The following is a 20,191-nucleotide window of genomic DNA, read 5'->3' as shown; positions in this document are numbered from 1 at the left end:
TGACAAACACAACAATGTTGCCAATCCAGAACCACAAAACAGTGGTAAAACACTATTTCAAATTACAAGAAAACAGGAGGAACTTATATACAATCATCACCATCATCATCAAACTTTATTTCAGACACATATATGATCCACAGCAGACATAACAACAGACGTATCAACAAATAAGACACAATAAAAAATGAGCATCCATTGCCATATAAACTAAGGCGCCATGTTCCACAGACTAGAAAATAGTCTATGTTGTGTCCTTTTCATTATAAATGAGCTGTTTTCATTTTTTTTAAACATGCATTTAAATTTCTTATTATTTTAATTCTATTTTTCATTATTTTATTTTGTGCCATATTGCACATTTTAAATGCCTTACCTGAATCACTCTTAAATGTGCAACATATTGTTGTCTTGCTTTGTTGGGCAAATTAAAAAAAGAAAAAAGAAAAAGAAAAAAAAAGTCTGTTCTGAATAATCACAGTATTAAACACATAAACAGTATTGCATTTATTGTAAATATTATCCCTGCCAACAGTGGAGGTTCTAGACCAGTTTCACAGTGAGGGCCAGGCTGGGGTCACATTCAACCTCATCTCTCATGTTAGACTTGTCTTTTATTTTGAAAGATTTTTTTTCTATTGACAGGCATTATGTGAAATTCATCATGCACAAGAAAATATATAGATTTTTTTCTTTGAAAAAAATAAGTGGGTCGCAATTTAATGACTGTGTCCCAGGGTGAGACGAGTTGAGAACCACTGATCTCGACGGCCTCTGAATTCCGGTCTGCTTTCCTGTATATGATTTCAAATTATAGCAACTGTATTCTGCGGTTTTGGTGATTTTTGGCAAACCAATCAACAAATGAGTTCAGGCTCTAAGCCATGTGAACAAATGACAATTCCTTTCTCTTAAAAAACAAACAAACATGTATTTAATTGAACAGTGACTAAGTAATAATATATTTGTCTTAAGGATAACAATTAAGCTGAACTCATTTGAAGGAAAACGCAGAGTTCCGAGGGTCCTCGAACGCAGCATGAAAGTGAGTCGCAGGCGTTTCCGCTGCTGATCACGTGTCACAGGTGAAGCTCATTCCCTTGATTGGCGGAGTTTATTTAAGCTGTGAATGTGCAGTCGTTCACTCTTTCTGAGCTCCAACGACTGCTGCTCATCGGTCTTCGCTGCACGTCGGTCAGACGGGGTCTCATAGTAAGATAATCTTTTTTTTTTTTTTTTTTTTTTTAATTGAAAGTGTCTCGAGATATGTTAAACGTAGCCATAGCTCCCGGGACTATGGCTACGTTTTCCGGACCTTTTCTACATAAGCGTAGTGTGCATGTGTTTTCACCGTGTGTAGTCTAGGCTCTTAAGGGTTTTTCCTTCCGCTAACTAGTTCAATCCCACTTTCGACATACATGTTTTTTCATTTCAACATATTTAACACGGCAAATTCCACCTTTAAAAATACATATCCAACAAAAATAAAATTTTTGGGGTATTTCCTGGGTTAGCGTTAAAGTTAAAATTAAAGGCTAAAATAAAAAATTTAACACTAGCTAAAAACAAATATGAGCTAAAATAAAACAATCCAAACTTTAAATCACAGTGCACCTATCACATGATGTAAACTGGCCAATGAGGGGGCTGAATAGAGTGGCAGTTATTAATACGTTTATTATCCTAGCCATGACATTTTCATTATTATTAAATCAGGGGTCACTAACTCATTTCACATCAGGGCCATCCACCAAATTAACTGTAAAAAAACATTTGTCTTTTTTAGTGCACAATATTGACACATTGAGGTGTTGAAGTTTATTGAACTGTCCTTACTACATACAATATTTACCTTACTGTTTGACTATCACACTTCAGCAAAACTTCAACCATTCGTCACAATTTAAAGACAACCATACGTTTTAACTAACACAGAATTGCTAGTCATGCTTTGTTTAAACTGACTTGACAAAATTGCTCAACTACAATTGCAGAGTTGTGGTTCACACACCACAGCCACCCAAATGTTTTCGCAGTGTACGGTTTTTGCTTTTGCATTTTCGTTTTTGCGTTTTTGCTGTGTATGGTTTTTGCTTCCGCCATTTTGCTGTGTATGGTTTTTGCTTCCGCATTTTTACTGTGTATGGTTTTTGCTTCCGCCTTTTTGCTGTGTATGGTTTTTGCTTCCGCCATTTTCGCTGTGTATGGTTTTTGCTTCCGCCTTTTTGCTGTGTATGGTTTTTGCTTCCGCCATTTTCGCTGTGTATGGTTTTTGCTTCCGCCATTTTCGCTGTGTATGGTTTTTGCTTCCGCCATTTTCGCTGTGTATGGTTTTTGCTTCCGCCATTTTCGCTGTATGGTTTTTGCTTCCGCCATTTTCGCTGTGTATGGTTTTTGCTTCCGCCTTTTTGCTGTGTATGGTTTTTGCTTCCGCCATTTTCGCTGTGTATGGTTTTTGCTTCCGCCATTTTCGCTGTGTATGGTTTTTGCTTCCGCCAATTTAGCTGTGTATGGTTTTTGCTTCCGCCAATTTCGCTGTGTATGGTTTTTGCTTCCGCAATTTTTGCTGTGTATGGTTTTAGCTTTCACCATTTTTGCTGTGTATGGTTTTTGCTTCCGCCATTTTCGCTGTGTATGGTTTTTGCTTCCGCCATTTTTGCTGTGTATGGTTTTTGCTTTCGCCATTTTAGCTGTTTGAGCCTGTGTATTTTGCTGTGTCGCTACAATGGTTTGAGGCTTGTGGTGTTGCTTGGTCATGGTTTAAGCAGCAAATCCAACACCAAACATTGTCATAGTTACTTGTGAACTCAATTATGTATTAACAGTCTTAGTTTAAAATAGGTTGACAAATTTAACAACCAAAACTTCACAAATTTAACTACCAAAACGTAACAAATTTAACTACCAAAACTAAACTTAATTTAACTACCAAAACTAAACTTAATTTAACTACCAAAACTTAAAAAATTCTATTGCTGCCTACTTGCGCATTTGTTAAACTGAGTTTTTCTAAACACAATTGTACAAAGCGAACAGCTGTGATGACATTACCATAAAAACCCCAAACATTTACCTAAAATACTCCTTTTTATCTCATTGTAAATAAAAAATACCACCTTTCTTGTGCGTGAAGCTGTGGTGCGTTCAAATATTGGTTAATAGTACGACATAAAATGAATGGTACTGTCGAAAGTTGACAAAGCAAAAACAAATTTATCTAAATCGAATACATTTTCAGTGATAAATAAAACATGTGGAACCGTTGATTTTCAGAAGAAAACTTTAAAAATTGCGTATGACGATGCCGAATTAGACTAAACAAATCAAACAAAATTTAAGTGCCATCACAGTATCCAGATAAGTGACAAGAGCTCACATCGACGTTGGTGCAGTCTGAGAAGTACCAAGACCAGTCTCTCCAGGACCTTAGTCACATGGGATGTGGATTCATCTATTGTCCTAAATGTTATTTTGCACCTATGTTATGATTTATTGTACATTAATTGAAATAGCTATTGTACCTGTTAAAATATCCATTGTACCTGTTAAATGATCATTTGTACATGTTGAATATGTTCCAGCTAATGTTAAATATTTCTTTTGTACTAGCTAATGTTGCAATCTGCTCCAGCTATTGTTAAATACTTGTTGTGTATCTGTTCCAGGTAAGGTTTAATAATTAAATTTTTGCCGGCTAATGTTGGTATCTGTTCCAGCTAAGGTTAAATATTTATTTTTTTACTGTCAATGTTACAATCTTTTTCAGCTAAGGTTAAATATTTATTTTTTTTCTGTCTAATGTTACAATCTTTTTCAGCTAAGGTTAAATATTTCTTTTTTTTCTGTCTAATGTTACAATCTGTTTAAGTTAACGTTAAATAGTAAATTTTTTTGTCTAATGTTACAATCTGTTTAAGCTAACCTTAAATAGTAATTTTTTGCCGGCTAATGTTACAATCTGCTTCAGCTAATGTTAAATATTTATATTTTTGCCGGTTAATGTTAATCACTGTCCCAGCTAAGGTTAAATAATTGTATTTTTTCCGACTAATGTTACAATCTGTTTCAGCTAATATTAAATATTAAATTTTTTGCCGGCTAATGTTACAATCTGTTTCAGCTAATGTTAAATAATATTTTTGCCGGCTAATGTTACAATCTGTTTCAGCAAACATTAAATATTTAAATTTTTGCCGGCTAATGTTACAATGTGTTTCAGCTAAGGTTAAAAATTTATTTTTTTTGTCTAATGTTTTAATCTTTTTAAGCTAACGTTAAATGTTTATATTTTTGCCAGCTAATGTTACAATCTGTCACAGCTATGGTTAAATATTTATTTTTTTTCTGTCTGATATTACAATCTGTTTAAGCTAACGTTAAATAAAAATTTTTTGCCGGCTAATGTTACAATCTGCTTCAGCTAATGTTAAATATTCATATTTTTGCCGGTTAATTTTAATATCTGTTCCAGCTAAGGTTAAATTGTTAATTATTTTTTTGCCGGCTAATGTTACAATCTATTCCAGCTATTGTTAAATATTTGTTTTTTTCCCGGCTAATGTTACAATTTGTTTCAGCTAGTGTTATATTTTTGCCGGCTAATGTTACAATCTATTCCAGCTATTGTTAAATATTTGTTTTTTTCCTGGCTAATGTTACAATTTGTTTCAGCTAGTGTTATATTTTTGCCGGCTAATGTTACAATCTGTCCCAGCTAAGGTTAAATATTTATTTTTTTTCTGTCTAATATTACAATCTGTTTAAGCTAACGTTATATAGTAATTTTTTGCCGGCTAATGTTCCAATCTGCTTCAGCTAATGTTGAATATTCATATTTTTGCCGGTTAATTTTAATATCTGTCCCAGCTAAGGTTAAATATTTGCATTTTTTTCCGGCTAATGTTACAATCTGTTCCAGCTAATGTTATATTTTTTTTCTGTCTGTTACAATCTGTTTCAGCTAGCGTTAAATATTTATATTTTTGCCAGCTAATGTTACAATCTGTCCCAGCTAAGGTTAAATATTTAATTTTTTGCCGGCTAATGTTAGTCTGTTTCAGCTAAGGTTAAATATTTAATTTTTTGCTGGCTAATGTTACAATCTTTTCCAGCTAAGGTTAAAATATTTATATTTTTGCCGGCTAATGTTACAATCTGTTTCATCTAAGGTTGAATATTTTTTGCCGGCTAATGTTACAATCTGTTCAAGCTAATGTTAAATATTATTTTTTTTGCCGGCTAATGTTACAATCTGTTTCAGCTAACCTTAAATAATAATTCTTTGCCGGTTAATGTTACAATCTGCTTCAGCTAATGTTAAATATTAATATTTTTGCCGGTTAATTTTAATATCTGTTCCAGCTAAGGTTAAATTGTTAATTATTTTTTTGCCGGCTAATGTTACAATCTATTCCAGCTAATGTTAAATATTTGTATTTTTTCCGGCTAATGTTACAATCTGTTTCCGCTAACGTTAAATATTTATATTTTTGCTGGCTAATGTTACAATCTGTCCCAGCTAAGGTTAAATATTTAATTTTTTGCTGGCTAATGTTAGTCTGTTTTAGCTAATTTTAAATATTTGTTTTTTTGCCGGCTAATGTTACAATCTGTCCCAGCATATTTATATTTTTGCCGGCTAATGTTACAATCTGTCCCAGCTAAGGTTAAATATTTAATTTTTTGCTGGCTAATGTTAGTCTGTTCCAGCTAATGTTAAATATTATTTTTTTTTGCCGGCTAATGTTACATCCTGTTTCATCTAAGGTTAAATATTTATTTTTTTCTGTCTAATGTTACTATCTGTTTCAGCGAAGGTTAAATATTTATTTTTAGCCCGCTAATGTTACAATCTGTTCCAGCTAATGTTAAATATTATATTTTTTGCCGGCTAATGTTACAATCTGTTCCAGCTAAGGTTAAATAGTTATATTTTTGCCGGCTAATGTTACAATCTATTCCAGCTAATGTTAAATATTCATATTTTTGCCGGTTAATTTTAATATCTGTTCCAGCTAAGGTTAAATTGTTTATTATTTTTTTGCCGGCTAATGTTACAATCTATTCCAGCTAATGTTAAATATTTGTTTTTTTTCCGGCTAATGTTACAATTTGTTTCAGCTAGTGTTGTATTTTTGCCGGCTAATGTTACAATCTGTCCCAGCTAAGGTTAAATATTTAATTTTTTGCTGGCTAATGTTAGTCTGTTTTAGCTAATTTTAAATATTTGTTTTTTTGCCGGCTAATGTTACAATCTGTTCCAGCTAATGTTAAATATTTATTTTTTTTGCCGGCTAATGTTACAATCTGTTCAAGCTAATGTTAAATATTTATATTTTTGCCGGCTCACGTTACAATCTGTTCAAGCTAATGTTAAATATTTATATTTTTGCCGGCTCACGTTACAATCTGTTCAAGCTAATGTTAAATATTATTTTTTTTGCCTGCTAATGTTACATCCTGTTTCATCTAAGGTTAAATATTTATTTTTTGTCGGCTAATGTTACAATCTGTTTCAGCTAACCTTAAATAGTAATTTTTTGCCGGTTAATGTTACAATCTGCTTCAGCTAATGTTAAATATTAATATTTTTGCCGGTTAATTTTAATATCTGTTCCAGCTAAAATTAAATTGTTAATTATTTTTTTTGCCGGCTAATGTTACAATCTATTCCAGCTAATGTTAAATATTTGTATTTTTTCCGGCTAATGTTACAATCAGTTAAGGTTAAATATTTAATTTTTTGCTGGCTAATGTTAGTCTGTTTTAGCTAATTTTAAATATTTGTTTTTTTGCCGGCTAATGTTACAATCTGTCCCAGCATATTTATATTTTTGCCGGCTAATGTTACAATCTGTTCCAGCTAATGTTAAATATTATTTTTTTTTGCCGGCTAATGTTACATCCTGTTTCATCTAAGGTTAATTATTTATTTTTTTCTGTCTAATGTTACTATCTGTTTCAGCGAAGGTTAAATATTTATTTTTAGCCCGCTAATGTTACAATCTGTTCCAGCTAATGTTAAATATTATATTTTTTGCCGGCTAATGTTACAATCTGTTCCAGCTAAGGTTAAATAGTTATATTTTTGCCGGCTAATGTTACAATCTATTCCAGCTAATGTTAAATATTCATATTTTTGCCGGTTAATTTTAATATCTGTTCCAGCTAAGGTTAAATTGTTAATTATTTTTTTGCCGGCTAATGTTACAATCTATTCCAGCTAATGTTAAATATTTGTTTTTTTTCCGGCTAATGTTACAATTTGTTTCAGCTAGTGTTGTATTTTTGCCGGCTAATGTTACAATCTGTCCCAGCTAAGGTTAAATATTTAATTTTTTGCTGGCTAATGTTAGTCTGTTTTAGCTAATTTTAAATATTTGTTTTTTTGCCGGCTAATGTTACAATCTGTCCCAGCATATTTATATTTTTGCCGGCTAATGTTACAATCTGTTCCAGCTAATGTTAAATATTTATTTTTTTTGCCGGCTAATGTTACAATCTGTTTCAGCTAAGGTTAAATATTTATTTTTTGCCGGCTAATGTTACAATCTGTTTCAGCTAACATTAAATATTTATATTTTTGCCGGCTCATGTTACAATCTGTTCCAGCTAATGTTAAATATTTGTTTTTTGCTGGCTAATCTTACAATCTGTTTCAGCTAATGTTAAATATTAATTTTTTTGCCGGCTAATGTTACAATGTGTTTCAGCTAAGGTTAAATGTTTATTTTTTTTCTGTCTAATGTTACAATCTGTTTCAGCTAATGTTAAATATTTATATTTTTTCAGCTCATGTTTAAATCTGTTTCAGCTAACATTAAATATTTATTTTGTGCTGGCTAATGTTACAATCTGTTTCAGCTATTGTTAAATATTATTTTTTTTGCCGGCTAATGTTACAATCTGTTTCAGCTAATGTTAAAAATTTGTATTTTTTCGGCTCATGTTACAATCTGTTTCAGCTAACATTATATATTTATTTTTTTGCCGGCTAATGTTTCAATCTGTTTCAGCTAATGTTAAATATTATTTTTTTTGCCTGCTCATGTTACAATCTGTTCCAGCTAAGGTTAAATATTTATATTTTTGCCGGCTAATGTTACAACCTTTTCCAGCTAAGGTTAAAATATTTATATTTTTGCCGGCTAATGTTACAATCTGTTTACGCTAAGGTAAATATTTATATTTTTGCCGGCTAATGTTACAATCTTTAACAGCTAAGGTTAAATATTTATATTTTTGCCGGCTAATGTTACAATCTTTTCCAGCTAAGGTTAAAATATTTATATTTTGCCGGCTAATGTTACAATCTGTTTCAGCTAAGGTTAAATATTTATTTTTTGCCGGCTCATGTTACAATCTGTTCAAGCTAATGTTAAATATTTGTTTTTTGCTGGCTAATCTTACAATCTGTTTCAGCTAATGTTAAATATTAATTTTTTTGCCGGCTAATGTTACAATGTGTTTCAGCTAAGGTTAAATGTTTATTTTTTTCTGTCTAATGTTGCAATCTGTTTCAGCTAATGTTACAATCTGTTTCAGCTATTGTTAAATATTATTTTTTTTGCCGGCTAATGTTACAATCTGTTTCAGCTAAGGTTAAATATTTATTTTTTGCCGGCTCATGTTACAATCTGTTTCAGCTAATGTTAAATATTAATTTTTTTGCCGGCTAATGTTACAATCTTTAACAGCTAAGGTTAAATATTTATATTTTTGCCGACTAATGTTACAATCTTTTCCAGCTAAGGTTAAAATATTTATATTTTGCCGGCTAATGTTACAATCTGTTCCAGCTAATGTTAAATATTTGTTTTTTGCTGGCTAATCTTACAATCTGTTCCAGCTAATGTTAAATATTTGTTTTTTGCTGGCTAATGTTACAATGTGTTTCAGCTAAGGTTAAATGTTTATTTTTTTTCTGTCTAATGTTACAATCTGTTTCAGCTATTGTTAAATATTATTTTTTTTGCCGGCTAATGTTACAATCTGTTTCAGCTAATGTTAAATATTTGTATTTTTTCGGCTCATGTTACAATCTGTTTCAGCTAACATTATATGTTTATTTTTTTGCCGGCTAATGTTTCAATCTGTTTCAGCTAATGTTAAATATTATTTTTTTTGCCTGCTCATGTTACAATCTGTTCCAGCTAAGGTTAAATATTTATATTTTTGCCGGCTAATGTTACAATCTTTTCCAGCTAAGGTTAAAATATTTATATTTTTGCCGGCTAATGTTACAATCTGTTTGCGCTAAGGTTAAATATTTATTTTTTTGCCGGCTAATGTTACAATCTGTTTCAGCTAACATTAAATATTTGTATTGTTTCGGCTCATGTTACAATCTGTTCCAGCTAAAGTTAAATAATTTTTTTTGCCAGATAATGTTACAATCTGTTTCAGCTAAAATTAAATTATTTTTTTTTTTGCCGGTTAATGTTAATGTGTTCCAGCTAAGGTTAAATAGTTAATTATTTTTTTTGCTGCCTGTTGTTACCAGCTAAGGTTAAGTATTTATTTTTGCCGGTTAATGTTGCAAAGGTTAAATATTTTTTTTTTTTGCCTGTTAATGTTACGTGTTTCAGCTAAGGTTAAATTGTTATTAAATTTTTTTTGCCGGCTAATGTTACAATCTGTTCCAGTTAAATATTTACTTTGTGCTGGCTAATTTTAGTGTTACAATCTGTTCCAGCTAATGTTAAATTTTTCTGTGCAAGGTAATATTTTTTTTTTTTTTTTGCCAGTTAATGTTAATCTTTTTCAGCTAATGTGAGTCTTTTTGTTTTTTACATTTTTATTGACATCTGTTTAATCTTATCTTTCCTCAACAAATACACGTCTTGCAAAACTTAATAAATTGATTGTTTTTAATACTTCTGGACACCATGTATCTGTCTTTTTTTTTTTTTTTTAAATTGTGTTGTACATTAAATCTAATCAGTTAAAGCTATTGTAAAGATCAGTTGGCATTTTATGCTTGTAGCCTAACATCATTATTTTCTGTTTTTCTCTAGAGAGAACAAATTAAATGTAAGACTTTCACAAGCTCTCAAAACTTTAAAGTTTTGGTTCATCCTTTGTTTAATATGTTAATGTGTTGTACTTTATTTAAACTATGTTTTTAGTTTTATCTTTTACTTTTATCCAGCCCAAAATAAATGTTAACTGATTTTGGTAAGTCTAAATGCAACTTCCCTTTCCCTCATTATTGGGGTTGCAATTTAACGTTCATTTTTTCTTCTCAAAGTCCTTTTCAAAAGCATAAAATACAGATCAAACTATTTATGAAACCTTTATTCCTTACATGTTAAGTTTTTACAGCTGTAAACTTAATACTTGCATTTTGAAAGTGAAAATATTTGCACATCAGCTTAAAAAATTCTGCCCAACAAGTTTAATATAAATTTAACAAGTACTGTATGTTAACTGCACAAATAATGCAGATTTACAGCAATCCACATAAGTATAATTACTTCACGTCCAACTTTTCTTTAATTAAAAATGATATGCAAACCTGTTAAGTGCACTTAAAAAGTGAAGTACAGACAAATCTTTAAAAAAATGATGTAAAGCCTACAAATTTACATTAATCATCAATTGATTGCACAAGATGACACCAAAAATTATCAACAGTGTAAACATGACAAAATCCTAAATGTCTCATATAAACATTTATTTAAAACTGGTTGTATTAGACTAAAAGAAAAAAAGTAAATTAAAGTTCCCTTGATTCTATAATGTGTCCCTATCACCTTATAGCCTTGTTTAATGAGAAAGATTGCCTGATTAAATTCAGCAATCCACAAAGGGCTTGTTAAAAATAAATCTCTCAGCTATTATTGATGAATCATAAATTATTGAACATTCTGCTAATTAAAACAGCAATAAAAACATCATCACTCAGTGTCATTTTTATGGCTCTCTGGTCAACATTGAGGGTGCATGTTGTTCCAGTTAAAGCACAAGTGTCGTGTGTACTACATTTGAAATTCACACAGGGTGTCCTTGGAAATGATTCTACACATCAGATTATTCGCCCTCACTTGGAAAAAAAAAAAGGATGTTTGCTTTGCAGTTCATAAAAAATGGATGACATTTCTTCTGCCCATTGCTTCCCATGTTATTTGCACAGAGTGCACATGGGTTAGCATCCTTCACCCTCCTCCCTTTGTCTTCCTCTTCTATGGCTTATTCAGGGTGTAGACAAGTACAGCGGATATTCTAGCTTGACACACTTTTATCCAGGATATCCCCATGGTTGGGTACACAAGCCCACACACACTGTATTATTCAATAGTGAGCTTTACAGACATGTACATGCAGTCTTCTGTGCATCATTAGAAGTTTATTTCAATTTAAAATAAATATTCAGTCATCTTTTTTGTATTAAAGCCATATTTTGGGTAGTAAATGTGCCAAAAAAAAATTAAAAAAAATTCAATCAACGAGAGTGTCCAAATGCAATTATTTGGGTCTCAAATATATATATATATATATATATATATATATATATATATATTGCATTTAATCACTTCTTTGATAGAAAAAAAATATTTTTGGATGAAAAGGTTTTTTTGATTAATTTTTTTTTATTCGAATAATAAACATAAATCTACCTCCATACATCATAATGTCCACCAGTCTTTTATTCACAGCCTCACCCTTAACAAACTCAAAAGAAATGCTTTAAAAGTACAAAAAAATTACATGGAGACAACAGTGTAGGCTTCCTATATAGACGCATTAAAGGGAAAAAATATTTATTAAAAAGAGATAAAAGATGTAAGTAAAACACATGTACAGTATTGTACATGTTGAACACGTACAGGAGCAGGTAAGTTACCAAATAACCACCAGAGGGCGCTGTAAGCAGCACAAAGACTATAATGGTAGAAACTCCTTGTCCTGTTCAGATAGACTCAATGAAGCATGTCAGGTGTGTGTGACAGCTACCTGCCCTTCTATAAGCACCATCACCATGCACTAATAAACCATTACTCTAATACAGCCCACCTGTGTGTGTGTGGTACTTTAAAAGTTAATATAAAACATTCAGTATATTACAAATAAATGTTACATGTACAGGAAAAAGCTTTTTCCTGTTTAGCAGGTATAAAAACTATAGCCTATTACACATTAAAATCTGATCAAACAATAAAATAATTGTGACGGCCTTTACATTTATGTATTTTTCAAATGCGGCCTCCCATTCACATGACTTTTGATAACATAATAGATCAATATGGGTTTGCAGCTTCTCTGTGCTGATTGCATGGCTGCAATTTTTATTCATAAAGTGTCTATGGCAGGGGTGTCGAACTCATTTTAGTTTAGGGGCCAATTATGAAGTAGTTTTATTTTTAAATGGGAAAACAAGCAATTTCAAAAATATTCCCAAGTTTAAATGATGTAAAAAGTAGGGCACCAACAATATCGGAGGAATAAGAGACAGATGTCAGTCTCTGCAGGATTTTCTCTTAAAAATTTCATTGGTTTTGTGAATTATTTTTATTTAACTTTAGGAAATTATGAGAAATAATTTAAGGAAAATCGAGTCCTTTAAACAAATTGAGATTGAAAATGGCTGCAGTGATGTAATAAAAACATGTAATCCATCAAATATTCTTGAGTTTCATTAGTGCATTTAGAAGGGCTGAGAGATCTACAACTGAATTATTTGGTAATTTACACAATAATTCATGTTTTTTCTTTAATTGTTATTTTTTTTAACTTTCTCCTGCGGGCTGAAGTTGGTAGTCTAAAAGGCCAGATTTGGCCCCCGGGCTTTGATTCGACACATGGTTTATGATATAACTACACAAAGATTTAAATACATAAATCAAGTGCAGGACTTCTCACTCACATTTCAGTGTTAAGTGTTTGTTTTTGAATGGAATTAATGCAGAGTGATGTCTAACTAACAGGAAACAAATAGTTTTCACCTATTGATTATTCATTATTGATTAAGTGGAAGAAAATTAATATATATAATTTATCAACTTAGGTCACAGTGATTTATGCAAATTTCTGATCCTGTGCATTTCTTTAAAATGTAATTAAGTTAATGTGCATCAAGATCTAAAAGGGATTTATTGTGACACAGCATATAGTGTTTTAAAAGTGTTTGATTTGTTAAAACTGTTAAACACAATCCATGTTCAGTGGGTAAAAATGATGGAACGCAATGGTTGGTGTTCAGAAATGACTTATCTAAATTTACCATTGATATAGGGTTAGTAAAAAAGTTGCTAAGTGTTTATTTCAGTGCTGTGCAGTTTAATATCCATCATGCTACTATAGTGTTTATTTAAGTCCAGTTATTGAGTGCTAATATTACCCTAAGTAGCTGCTAAATGATGAAGCTATTATATATACATATTCACAGCTCTGAAGGAGAAAAAAAGCTGATCAGTAGTTTGTAGCAGAGGATGCTGCGCTTCTATTGCGCAGCCGCACTACCTCCAGGTCGCCGCGCAGCAGCAGCAGCAGGACCTAGCAGCACAGCTTTAAAATGGCCCTCGACAACTTGATTTTCGCGCAGTGTGTCCTGTATTTCCTCGCCTTCGTGTTCGGTTTCATCGCCGTGGTGCCTCTGTCTGAGAACACGGAGGATTTCGGTGGGAAATGTCTGCTGTTCACGCGGGGCATGTGGCAGAATGAGAACATCACGGTGTCCAAGCAGCGCTTCATCGTGGAGGAATGGGGACCAGAGTCTTCCTGTAGCTTCATCACTTTTGTCGGGATAGCGTCTCTCGTCCTGTCCGCTGTGCAGGCCTGGAGGCTCCTCTTCTTCCTGTGCAAAGGACACGACGAGTGAGTGGTGCAAACACTCAATGTGAACCTCGCCATTATAATAAAAAGCTCAGGCAGAATGTTATATATATGTGTATATATATATATATATATATATATGGGCCTTACTGATGCACACTAAGCTATAGGGATCAGGTCATGGTTTGCAACATAAAGCATCTTATGCAACACTCACACATGACATTTATAGCATTTCTGTGCACTGATAACAGATTTAATACCATTACTTGTTTTAACTACAATGTGTTTGTCCATACATTATTACCTGGTGTAATTATCTATGACAGTTGCACTTGTTTTTATACTTATCATTTCACATTAGTTAATGATATACAGTATATGGTAAAAAATACAATACAAATAAATTGCATCTTTTATCGTAAGTATGGCACAAACCTTGAAAATTATTTGCAGTTCTTCTGTATAATACAGTAAAAAGTGATTAAAACTGGTTATATTAAACAGATTGTTTTGATTTCTTAAAAATTAGAATGAAATTGTAAATCAGAGTTGCAGGGACAACCTTGGGGTCGGGACCCCATGTGGGGTCACCTGGATTTTGAATAGAGTCGCCTTAAATGTCTTTTAATTGATTTTTTTTTTTTTAAAAAAAGAAAAGAAAAGACTGATTTAAAATACATATTTTGTTATTGATTAATAGTTTTTTTTTTTCAAAATAAAACTACACAACTACACTACAACTGTATTCAATTGATAAATCTAGTTAATAAAAGTTAAATGCAGTAAAAAAAAAAAAAAAAAAAAAAAACTAATCCCGGCTAGTCTGTATATATTTGTTTTAGTACAGTTGAACAAACATCAAAAACTAATTCTAAAAAAAAAAAATGTCTAAGTTGCCAGAAACGCTTGAAATCAAAATTGGGTTTTTATCCAGAAAAGGTTTAGAACCACTGCTCTATAGCTTTGTTTAATTAGAAAGATGGTGAGACTAAATTCAGTATTCCATAAAATCCACTGTTTCATTAATCCAAAAATGTGCATTAATGTAATACCAGCTTCAGAATAGGGCTGGGCGATATATCGAATATACTCGATATATCGCAGCTTGTAGTCTGTGCGGTGTTGAAAATGACCATACCGTTAAACTCGCGGACTTTTTTTTTTTTTGTTTTGTTTTTTTTTGAAATGTCATCTTAATGACAACATGCACAAAAGGGCACTATTTGTTTTAAAATATTGTAGTGGCATTATGTACAAAAAGTGCACTTTAATTTTGTGTTTTGAAATGCCATGTGAGTTGCATCCTGCACTAATGTCTTGTTTTGAAATGTCTCTGTGACAATTTTGCACAGAACGTGCACTTTCTGTTGACAATTTTATGTTTGAGCCACTCACTGTTTAATAAATATAGTTATGTCAACTTTGACTTAGTTGTGATATCCCCTTTTTTGCATGAAAGTTTAAAATTGGCATATATTAATGCAGTATGATCAAGAATGTTTTAATCTAGACATATAGAATCATCATACTGGTGTGATTTTGTGCATCAAAGTGTTAATTCAAGGGTAATGCAAAATATCGAGATATATATCGTGTATCGTGACATGGCCTAAAAATATCGCGGTATTTATAAAAGGCCATATCGCCCAGCCCTACTTCAGAATTAACGCTGATAATTTCTTTTTCTATGTACATGGAATGCATCAGTAAATGTATGTCTATGATGACCAGTTTAGACTCTTAAGCCTTGAGTCAACCAGAATAAAACCATCATCTTCCACATGTTTAGGTTAAAAAAAATGCATTTTTCCACCTGCGTTCTAATGCAGCTCCCTCTTCAACGCCTTCCTCAACCTGCTGATCAGCTCCCTGGTCGTGTTTACCGTCTTCCTGTCCAGCACCATCGTCAGCGTGGGATTCAACCTGTGGTGTGACGCCGTCACTGAGGGGGGGACGATGCCCACCAGGTGAGAGGGAACCAGGAACTACATTCAGACATTCCTACTCATTCCCTCTTTAAATGTTTATTTACTGTATTCCTGTTGGAACTCATCCTGGCACCTGTTAGTAGGATGGATGCCTTTATCACCAAATTGAATGTTTTAAGTCAGAAATTACACAAGTGCTATGATTTGAGCCTCAGTGAGCGTTACAGCACATGCAGGAATGTTTCCTGAGCTGAGGAGTCATGCGTTCTTTTGAATAATGTGGGTGGCTTGGTGCGTATGTGTTGCTTACCTGAGAAACACAGAGCAGCAGAGTGAAAGAGGATGATAAAGCAGTTAATACTTTGTGGGATATTCTGCTTGTATATCAAATGTTCCCATACATGGATTTTAGATTATCATTTTCCTTTACTGCAGCATTATTACAGACCATTCACACTCCGTAGTTGAACAGTTTTCACTGATAACGTTGCCTGGAATACAGAGAAATGGGTTTAGGAAGCGTTGGCTGTGTGTGGTCAGGTGGTACTGTATTGTCATCCTACTTTGAGTCATGAATCAGCTGGAATTTGCTCCACATCTGTACAGAGGGGTGTGTATTGCCTGGCATCTGGTGATGTGATTCATATCCCGATACGTAGGTCACGATACGATACGTTATATCCCGATATTAAAGTATAAGGCGATTATTGCAATTTATTTTTTTATACATGACTTAAGAAACAACTAATCTGTAAATGTGTAAACCTTCATGAGAACATTATGTATGTAATATATTTTATTGGCATATTTTACACTCTCAACACTGGCTTTAACATACCATGTGCCGACAAGTTAAAATCAAAAAATAACAATCTGCCTGTGGCTTTTAAACCAACTTTGACTTTAGTGCAACTTAACTGAGGTATATGTGTAGAACAACAAATAAATGCAGAAAGTTAGTACTTTATGTTTAGATTGTATTGAAAAACACAAGCTGGTCAACATGCCCAGGCTTCAGCACACTGCCCCTGCAGTGGAAAAGACTTTCCTGGTTAAATAAAGGTAAAAAATAATTAAAATTAAAATTAAAAAATCGATATGGATGCATTTAGAATCGATCAGAGAATCGCGCAACGTTATATCGCGATATATCGCCAAATTCAACAACCCTAGTACAGAGTAGGGTTGCAAAATCTCAAGTTTTCGAAGTTGAAAACTTTTCATTGGAATTAATGAAAATTTACAGGAAAAAATGTGAACAAACAGGAAATAATGAGGAAAAAAAGGGAGTTTACGTAAATGAAGGTTGACCCTTAACTGGGATGTTAAATTTCGATAAGATTAAGTCAATATTATGCTAAAATACATTTTTCTAAACACTGATATTTCATGCAAGAATACTTGAGTAAACTTGTGCCATTTAATTTAATGTTCAAATAAAGGGTCAGGCTAAAGTGTGATATTTTACTCAACATGGATGTTTTTTTTTGTGAAAGAACTGATTGTTCAAGCAATAGTTTCATTTTTTTTTATGTTTAAGGTCTTATTACTTTCTACAAGTCCTAAAAACAAGATGCTTACAGGACTTGAATAACTGTTATACTTACAAATACATCTGTTGAAATATGTTTTTTTGCTAATATTTATGTTTGGATATGGTACAGTTATTAAAAGTTCAATAGCTCAATATCTCTGGTTAATTCTCATAAATATTTTCCCATCATTAGTTACTATTTTTCTATCCCAAATATCCCTGAGCTTTTTTATTTTTATTTTTAAATTTCTCTTCTTGTCTTTGTCTTCATATGCAGATGCATACGCAACCCTAGAGTGAGCGAGTACAGGTGATGAGGGCGAGATAATTCCGGAGTGTTTAAAGCAGGGGTGTCCAATTCCGGTCCTCGAGGGCTACTATCCAGCATGTTTTAGATGTTTCCCTCTTCCAACACACCTGATTCAAATGATCAACTCCTCATCCAGCTCTGCAGAAGCCTGATAACGATCCTAATCATTTGAATCAGGTGTGTTGGAAGAGGGAAACATCTAAAACATGCTGGATAGTGGCCCTCGAGGACCGGAATTGGACACCCCTGGTTTAAAGGGACGTGATAACTAGATTTAGCTTTTCTTTCATTGTAAAACTCTCCAAATCTTTCTTGAATCAAACACTGCTCCTCTTTTCATCACACAGAAAGTTGTGCCTTATACAGATATCTACAGTAGTTCCACCAGGAATGAGGTGAATGCATTTAGGTTGTACAATGTGGTTTCTACTGTTTAGGGTGGGGGTGTCAAATACATTTTAGTTCAGCGACCAAATACTGACCAGTGGGCTGCATGAATTTAGTAATTTAATTAAGACACCGTAAAAACCCAAACAATCAGTGACACATCAGTGAAAGTGACACAATTTTCTTGATTTTGTAACTAGTTTTTATTTATTTTATGGTAGTTTTGTGGAATAATTTAAAAAACATTTGTAGTATTTTGAAAAAAAAAAAAAAAAAATTGTCTGCATTAATAACACTTTTTTTTATTGTTGTAACCTGAATTCTAAATGAATGAATTCTCCACAGCTGTGAAGAACTGCAGGACACAGACCTGGAGCTCGGTGTGAATAACTCTGCTTTTTACGACCAGTTTGCTATAGCTCAGGTAACGCTGTTTCTCTAATGTTGTCATAATGTTACCCAACATTATTCTGATAACTTATTATAACTTCCTGCTTTCAGTTTGGCCTTTGGGCCTCCTGGCTCACCTGGCTGGGGATCGCTGTGATGGCCTTCCTGAAGGTCTACCACAACTACAGACAAGAGGACCTGCTGGACACACTGATCCACGAGAAGGAGCTGCTGCTGGGTCGCTCCTCACGCCGCTGCTCTCACATCAAGACCGGCCTGATCTAGAATTTACGACTGACAAACACTTGTTCACAATCCGAGTGGAAAATCCTCCTTCACGCCATGAAAAACTCACATTGACAATCAATAATGAATTGGCTTTACCTCTCATTGATTGAATCAAATGAGTTTTATCTAGTTTAAGTAATCACGTCATTTTTCTCTTAAGAAAAACCTCCTTCCTAACTCATCAACCACTTCTGCTCAGCAACACATACAAACGCATCAATATTTATTAAAAACAAACCTTTCCTTTACTATTATTGTTTTGGGCGCTTGGATAAGAGACGACGTCTTTGTGAAACTTCTGCATGGATCTAATGCATGGCTAACTCATTTGGTGGCTTTGAGACACCACAGTATTTTACACACCAATAAACGTGTTCCCAAGGGCAGGCTTTCCCCCCCCCCGGGTAGTGTGCACACTGCTACTGAGTGAAGTGTGAACACTCTGCATGCTGCAGCAAAGTCAAATAACGTGTGCTTTTTGCTGTGTATTCAAACATTCATCAACATCAAGAAAAAGTGCATTTTTAAATGACACATAGCAGCTGAGCACACTGGTGTACAACGTCCAACTGCAGGTCCGAAGATGCTTTTAGCATTTTGCGTGTGATGAAAGAAGCAGCTCTTGTGCCATATAATGTAATATCTCAGGCTTCTCCTTTACACTTTACAAGCTACATACCAATAAAGAGTATTACTGTGAATAGACACTTCAGTGTACCTGGATGCATTTATCTCTCTCGTCACATTCTGCACTCACTCATTCAGAGTTTTACATGAAGAAAATCAGCGTGACGTTGATAGGCAATGACAGTTTTATTCCAAACAAATAAAGTCATACAATGTAGAAACAAAAGAAACCCTCCATAAAGGCACTTCTTACAAAGTGACCGTAAGTGTTTGGACAGCGTTGAAATGCAGCTTTAGGCTAAATGTGCTACAGGAGTTCATTGAGTTCATGGTTTTATTGCTGGTGAGGGTTCGTTGGACAGTACAGGGTTGGGACTCACTTTCCTCCTGTCATCATCGTCACTGCTTCCAAATCCAATGCTCTTCATTCCGAGCTCCCTGAAACCTGATATATATATATAAGGACAATGTTTAAATGGAAACCATGTGATGCGTTATTGCTTGTAACAAGTGCTATGTCGGGGAAATAGATTCTTATGGTTTTAAAAGGGTTGGTTTAGTTGGAGATCAGACAATGTCAGACTCCTTGGCTACTTTTTGATGTTTGGCATGAAAAAAGTTACAAATTAGATTTCCTCTAGAAAAAATGTTCGATTTAAACCCATTTATACATCTTCAAAACAAATATTGACAGAGTCATAAGTATAAAATAAAAACCTAATGCTTTGAAGAAAAAAAAAGATAAATCCAAAAAAAATGTAATTTTACACATGTACAGATATACTGTATTAATTAGACAGTATTTAATAATAAGTTATAAAGAGCCGAGTATTTTCTTTTTGATGAGAGACAATTTTGTGCAACAGTGAGAAAAAACATGAAAATGAGGATGTTTTTTTTTCTGTCCTCTAATAAAATTCCCCTCACTGCTTTGATGTGTTTAATCTAATG

At 33.2% G+C, this 20,191-nt stretch overlaps 1 protein-coding gene across 1 annotated transcript; it reads left to right on the top strand.

Moving 5' to 3' along the window:
• Positions 1-13,470: 13,470 nt before the first annotated feature.
• tmem179ab (transmembrane protein 179a, genome duplicate B) lies at positions 13,471-19,779 on the top strand. Its single transcript, XM_028437937.1, has 4 exons — positions 13,471-13,815; positions 15,606-15,743; positions 18,281-18,359; positions 18,437-19,779. The coding sequence occupies exons 1-4, from the start codon at positions 13,514-13,516 to the stop codon at positions 18,608-18,610; spliced, it is 693 nt and encodes a 230-aa protein (XP_028293738.1). The 5' UTR covers positions 13,471-13,513; the 3' UTR covers positions 18,611-19,779.
• Positions 19,780-20,191: the final 412 nt, after the last annotated feature.

Source organism: Gouania willdenowi, chromosome 22, assembly GCF_900634775.1.
Source record: "Gouania willdenowi chromosome 22, fGouWil2.1, whole genome shotgun sequence".
Taxonomy (NCBI): domain Eukaryota; kingdom Metazoa; phylum Chordata; class Actinopteri; order Blenniiformes; family Gobiesocidae; genus Gouania; species Gouania willdenowi.
Note: the sequence above shows the minus strand (reverse complement) of the source record. Positions and strands in the feature narration are given on the sequence as shown.

Bases quoted from the DNA above. Each gene is read 5' to 3' on its own strand.
- tmem179ab (XM_028437937.1), top strand. From the start codon at position 13,514: ATGGCCCTCGACAACTTGATTTTCGCGCAGTGTGTCCTGTATTTCCTC. The intron at 15,744-18,280 runs GTGAGAGGGAAC...AATTCTCCACAG, and splicing joins GGGGGGACGATGCCCACCAG to CTGTGAAGAACTGCAGGACA. The intron at 18,360-18,436 runs GTAACGCTGTTT...TCCTGCTTTCAG, and splicing joins ACCAGTTTGCTATAGCTCAG to TTTGGCCTTTGGGCCTCCTG.